This window comes from Microtus ochrogaster, chromosome 5 (genome assembly GCF_000317375.1).
Source record: "Microtus ochrogaster isolate Prairie Vole_2 chromosome 5, MicOch1.0, whole genome shotgun sequence".
In the NCBI taxonomy this organism is placed as follows: Eukaryota; Metazoa; Chordata; class Mammalia; order Rodentia; family Cricetidae; genus Microtus; species Microtus ochrogaster.
The window spans coordinates 73,746,165-73,753,006 of record NC_022012.1 but is presented as its reverse complement, the minus strand read 5'-3'; the positions used below and the strand labels follow the sequence as shown (position 1 = coordinate 73,753,006).

Sequence of the window (6,842 nt, the reverse complement as noted above, 5' to 3'; positions counted from 1 at the left end):
CCGCCGCTCCTATTTCTACATCTCATTATCAGTTAGAGGAAACATTCACTTACCTGGGGAGGGCTTTGGTACAGGTTGGGATTTACCAAAACTCCCAAAGGCTCTTCAGAGGATCTATCCAACGTGATCAGTGGCTGGTTCAAAGTTCCATTGGCAATGGCCTGTATTGTCTCATCTAGTCTGTGGTAATAAACCAAAAGGAGACAATAATTGGTAATCTTTTATGCTAAGAGTTACCACATGCAACCTTTTAGTAGTAATAACTTGGAAATAAAAGTTTTATTTGTAAAAATGCACAATCTTCCCAGCCTACAACTCCACCTTCTTTCTCTTTGTAACAAGAATTCTAAGGAAAAAGGTAGGGCACATTACTCATTCACCTATTTAACATGGTGAACAACATGCCAAGACTAGAAAAGTTGCCTAGCAATAACCTGGCCCAGAGACTAACTCATCTACTAACTGAACCGTAGCCATTCTACCGACTGGAACCCCCTTTCCACTCCTCCATGCTAATCTGAATACTATCCTTGCTTCAGGACACAAAAGGGGCTGTTTCTGTTTTGTTTTGTTTTGTTTAAAAGATGTGCATATTGCTGGATGTTGTGGCTCACACCTTTATTCTCAGAACTTGGGAGGTAGAGGCAGGTAGAGCTCTCTGAGTTTGAGACCAGCCTGGTCTACATATCAAGTTTCAGGACAGCCAAAACTACATAGAAGAGACTCTGCCTCAAACAAACAAAACAACCCCTGAAACAATGTGTATATTTGTGTGTCCCTGTGTAAATATGTACTGGTGAATGCCATGTGAAAACAAAGGCATTGGATTTCCTGGAGCTGGAGTTACAGGTCGTTGTGAGCCACCCAAATAGAGTGCTGAAGGCTGAACTTGGATCTTCTGCAACAACACAGGCTCTTATTCACTGAGACATTTCTCTATTTCCAATGCTCAGAAGTTTTAAAGAAGCCCCTTACTTGTCCAACACACTGCTTACTTCTTTTTCTAAAGTTTTATAGCAAAACTTCACATCTACTATGTGAATAATCACCACACACAGAGAGACAGAATAAGAGGAGAGACAGACAGAGAGAGGGGCAGAGGGACAGAGACTGTGGAATACTCTGGCTCTTAAGACAGCATACCAGCATACCCTTTCCAGGTATAGCAGCTTACTACTTTGATCCCAGCACTCAGTAGGTGGAGGCAGATGGATCTCTTTGAGTCCAGGTACTGCCTATTTTACATAGTGAGTTCCAGGACAGTCAGGACTACATAGTGAGTAGTCTCACAAACAAAACAAAAAGATACCATACCTTTGCAGTCCAGTGGCTTAATAGATAATATACCTAACTATAGATCAGAAGAGATCAAACCCTGGAAGGAGCAATAACCTGAACCAGAGAAGAGGGTTTTTATTCCATTCCACTGTCATGCCCTACTTATTATTGCTGCATTCCACAGGCCTGCTGAATGCTTAACAAACATTTTTGAGTGACGGTGATAATTTTGAAGCACCACATAATACAAAGCATCAACTAATAGAAAAGAATGAGCTTAATCATGAATTCAAATAAAAATATATTTGCTAGAAAGTTGTTATATGGGGCTGGAGAAATGGCTTAGCAGTTAAGGGGACTGACTGCTCTTCCAAAGAACCCAGGCTCCTTTTCCTGGCGTTAACTATATGCAATGGCTAACAACTGTCTAGGAGATCTGACCTTCATCTAATCTTGAGGTTTCAAAAGTCCATGCCAGGCCCAGTTTCTCTCTCTCTGCCTGTGAATCAGGATGAAGCTGAGGCAAAAGGATCAACATCAATTTGAAGCCAGTTAGAGCTACATAGTAAGGTCCAAGTCAGGCTGAGTTACTTTGTAAAACTCAGTCTCAAAACAACAGCAGGGGATTGACAGATGGCACAGAGATTAGGAGCACTTTCTGCTTTTACACATGACCTGAGTTGGTTCCCAACACCTACATGGAGTTGACAACTGTAACCTCAGTTATAGAGAATCAGATGTCCTCTTCTGACCTCTGCAGACACCAAGTGTGCATGTGGTGCACATAATGCATGCAAGTGAATTGAACTCAGTACCTCTGGAAGAACAGCCAGTGCTCTTAACTTCTGAGTCATCTCTCCAGCCCCATTTTCATTTATTTATTATTATTTCTCTGTGTGCATATAGCTAAGGACTAAATGATGGTCTGACATATTAGGCAAGTAATCTATCATTGAGCTACACTCTCGTTCCAAGTCAATGCTAACTTTAGTCATTATCAACTTCACACACATATCTGTATACACTCAAGCACAAATCCACAAAGTAAACATATTAGTTTATTTCTAGATCATACATTTCACCAAAATATTCTGTGTGTATATATGTGTGTGTGCCCAACTGGTAATGAGGTCAATGTAGGCTGCTGTCCTCAATTACTCTCCACTTTATTTTTTGAGACAGGGTCTCCCAATGAACTTGGAACCTGCCTATTTGACCAGGTTGACTGGCTAGGGAGCTCAAGGTGTCCTCCTGTCTCTGCCTACACAGCTCTGGGATTACAGGAGTGCCATCATGCCCAGTTTTTTAATGCAGGTTCTAGGGAACAAACCCAGATCCTTTTCTTTATCAAGCACTTTACCAACTAAGTCATCATTTCTGCATGCCTCACTGATTTATTCTCCTGCCATAACTGTACTTTTTTGGGGTTGTTGTTGTTGTTGTTTTAGGTCTTCATTTTATTAGAGTAACATATAGCCAACGATAGCTTCAAACTCACTACTTGACCTTGAGGACTCTTAATCTTGTGTCATCTTCTCAAAGTGCTAGGATTATGTATCTGCACCACTGTGCCTGGTTTCATGCTTCATTTTGAAAATCCTCACCCACTTTATATATTTTCTGTTCTAAATTAGCAATTATTATTTTATATTTTACTTTTTGAAGTGTTGGGGATAAAACCCTGGTGCTCAAGAATACTAGGCAATGCTGTGGGCACTCCTTCAGCCAGTAGCCTGTAAGATACCAACCCACTTGGGCATGGACTCTTATACTATAAAAGCCAATGTAAAGACCACACTCTTTCTCTCTCCTGGCTTTTGGATTCAGTTCCTGTTCCCCATTTGTAAAGAGGACTGTGATCTGTGAGTCTACGCCTAAATAAATAACCCTTTATTATACTCAATTCTGAGCCAATGTGGGATTATTTTATAGCACCCATCATCAAGGCAAGTGATACACCACTTTGCTACAATCCCAGCCTTAGACATTTTATTTATTTACTTTTCTGTGGTTCCAGGGTTTATTATTTTTGTTTTTACTGCTTTTTTTTTTGATTTGTGAAACAGGGTCTTGCTATATAGCTCAGATTGATATGGAACTCAGTATGCAGACCAGGCTAGCCTCATACCATGTATCCTATGCCTTTAGTTTCTCAAGTGCCACAATTACACACATATGCTGCCATACAGAACTTCATCATTATGAAATTATTTGTGCTGGTATCTTTTGAAGGTGTTTCCACCAATACCCGGGCATCATTATTTTTTTAACTAAACAAAACACTAGATCCATTAGAGGGAAACCCTTCACGATTGGACTGTCCCTGTTCTCAGACCCCATCAGAGGCCTCCCACTTACCTGCTGTGATACTCAGCTAGTGGATTTTCATCTTCTACGATCTTTCGCCCTGCAAAGTCAATGGTGACTTTTTTAGAGAGTCGTGAGGCATGTCGGAGTTCTCTCAGCTCCTCCTCTCGTTTCTTCAGGGTTTCCCGCTCAACTTTGGACAGCCACTGGTTAGAGTCACTGGCAAAATAATCTGACTCATCATCAATGACTTGGGTTCTTCGGACACTGAGCAGGAAAAACGAGAAAAGAACACCCAGCAGGGAGGTCATGTGTTGACAAATACAGACTAATTACTGCTTAACTATTGTGGAGGTTCCCATCTTAACTATGAAAGGCCAGAATGTTCTAAAATCAGACTAAGCTCTTCCTGACTTGAAGCTGCAGTGTGTATCTTATGTCTACTGCAAGGTTCAGTTCTGCTCCTAGAACTAATCTCAGTCTCAGGCAGTGGAAGATACACTAAGAAATCCACTGTCCTCCCTAACTGTTGGCATTGAGGATTGTACTGGAAGCTTCAGGAATCGTCATTGTTCATAAATGTGCTTACAACACTCTGGGGCTCTGGGTTCAGTAGAAGGTATGTAGCTCATGTCTGTCAGAATTTTATTTTAATAAGAGTCTAATGCATGGAGACCCTATTCCTTATAAAAATCAAACCTCTGCTAACCAGAAAATTTAAAATACTTAATTGTCGCCGGGCGGTGGTGGCGCACGCCTTTAATCCCAGCACTTGGGAGGCAGAGGCAGGCGGATCTCTGTGAGTTTGAGACCAGCCTGGTCTACAAGAACTAGTTCCAGGACAGGCTCCAAAACCACAGAGAAACCCTGTCTCGAAAAACAAACAAACAAAAAAAAAAACTTAATTGTCTAAAATTTTTGATAATTTTTTTTTTCCTGAGACGGGTCTCACTAAGTAGTCCTGGCTATCCTGGAACTCACTCTGTAAATGCTAGTGTTAACTCACCTGCCTACCTCTGTCTCCCAAGTGCCTGGCTTGGTTTTTGCTTATTTAAACTTTCTTCTATTTTGTCTTTAGCACAAAAGTCTGTGTAATATTTATACTGTTCTGCAGTATAAAGTGGTTCACTCAACACAGCTGCTCTTTGGTACAAAATGAAAGTCTTCAGAATTTTTTACCCAACAACCAGATAATTTGTTACTAAATAAATGTGACCTATAAGGTTTTTTTTTTAAGATTTGTTTATTCATTATGTATAGAGTTCTGTCTGCATGCATGCCTGCAGGCCAGAAGAGGGCACCAGATCTCATTACAGATGGTTGTGAGCCACCATGGAGTTGCTGGGAATTGAACTCAGGACCTCTGGAAGAGCAGTCAGTGCTCTTAACCTCTGAGCCATCTCTCCAGCCCAACCTCTAAGTTCTTAGTATGGAATGTTTTTAAAAAATTTAGAAGAGACAGATGTGGTGGTCCATGCTTTAATCCTAGCATTAGAGAGGCAGAAGCAAGCAGATCTTTGAGTTGGATGCAACGCTGGTCTACAGAATGAGCTCTTGCCCAGCTGGATCCACATAGTGAAACCCTGCCAAACAAAAAACAAAAGCAAACCAAGATACAATAAAACCCCAATACATCCAGCTCTTCTTTGTTATGAATCCTTTCACACTCCACCCTAAGAAGGTATCAAGTGTCAAAGCAATATTTGATTTATTTTATTATTTTATGTATGAGTGTTCTGCCTGCATGTATATGTGTGTGCTCTATGTGAGTGAGTGCCTGGTGCCTGTAGAGGTCAGAAGAGGAACTGGAGCTACAAATGATTAACAGCTGCCACACAAATGCTCAAACCTGAACCTGGGTCTCTGCAAGGGCAGCAAGTGCTCCTTAATTATGAGCCAGCCTCCCAGCCCCCATACAATGTTTAATAGCTAGACTCTCCGGCTGAGCTTCTGTCTTAGCAATGCTGGTCTAAGCCCACACTACCTAGTTCTGTCGAACTCTAGCAGCTTCTCTTTATGCTTGATAGCCTTCTCCAGACCAGACTTAATCCGAGCCTCTTGATGAGGAAGAAGGTCCTTGGTAGAGACGTCCACCTTTCCAGAATTTTCTGCCCCTGAAATAGCAAATGGGATCAGTCCAAAGAATAAAGCTGTTGTATTGTTGTGCAGCAAATGAACAAAATATTTGCAGATTTGGTTCCAGTCTGATGATCTGAAGCATTTATTAAAATGGAAACATTTAAGGTCAGGCCCAAACAACATCAAGTGGTATTTGACACTAACAGTACCTCAAAACAAAACAACAACAACAACAACAACAACAACAACAACAAAAAAAAACTTTCTTTTTTAAAATTTAAAGAAATTTACCTAGGTGGTGGTGGCACACGCCTTTAACCCTAACACTAGGGAGGCAGGTAGATTTCTGAGTTCAAGGCTAGCTTGGTCTACAGAGTGAGTTCCAGGGCAACTAGGGCTACACAAAGACCCTGTCTTGAAAATCTGAAAGGAAAGAAAAAAGAATGTGTCCCAACAAAGTCAAAAGATTTATTGAGAAAGGTCCATTTATGTTATTATTTCTAAGTTGGAAAAAGTTCAAATATCCAATAACTAGGAGATAGATAAATTAGAATAAACAGTCAATAGACTATTTTTAAAACATTATTGATTTGTGTATGTGTGCATGAAGGTGCATGGAGGCCAGAAGAAGGAATCTGCAAGAAGCCCAGCTTTTTACGTGAAAGTTAGGGTCTGAACTCCAGTCCTTGATATTAGCAGCAGGTGCTCTTCACCACTGAGCCATCTCTCCAGCCCAATAGATTGTCTTTTGATCAACCAAAACAAGTGTGTAGAATATAAAAATCTGGGCATGGTGATACATATCTGTAATCCCAGCTAATGAGGCAGAATGGCTAGAAATTCAGTCAGCACTGAAACCTAAAAAGCACGACACAGAGACCAATTATAGAAAATTAATTGAAAAACTGGAAAAGCACTTGCTTTTTATAATTGCTACTTTATAATAACATAGATTTTTATATAAAAAGAAAACAACTATGAACTAAGGTAGAAGTTAAATATTGTTTTGATAGAAATTAATAAGCATGTTGTTCTACATCTTAAAAATGGCTTTAGCTACCTGCATGGTAGTGGCGCACGCCTTTAAATCCTAGTACTTGTGAGGCAGAGGCCGCTGGATTCCTGTGAGTTCAAGGCCAACCTGGTTTACAGAGCAAGTTCCAGGACAGGCTCCAAAG

The 6,842-nt window shown here is 40.6% G+C and overlaps 1 protein-coding gene across 5 annotated transcripts in view; it reads right to left on the bottom strand.

The window, feature by feature from the left end:
* Positions 1–6,842, bottom strand: part of Trip4 (thyroid hormone receptor interactor 4) — a 63,688-nt gene that overhangs the window by 36,809 nt on the left and 20,037 nt on the right. For all 5 annotated transcript variants that reach the window (XM_005347748.2, XM_005347749.2, XM_013346429.2 and 2 more), the window contains 3 exons: positions 5,570–5,699; positions 3,637–3,852; positions 54–180 (listed from right to left, as the gene is read on the bottom strand). In XM_005347748.2, coding sequence (XP_005347805.1) covers positions 54–180; positions 3,637–3,852; positions 5,570–5,699 — 473 coding nt within the window. The remainder of the gene's footprint in view (positions 1–53; positions 181–3,636; positions 3,853–5,569; positions 5,700–6,842) is intronic.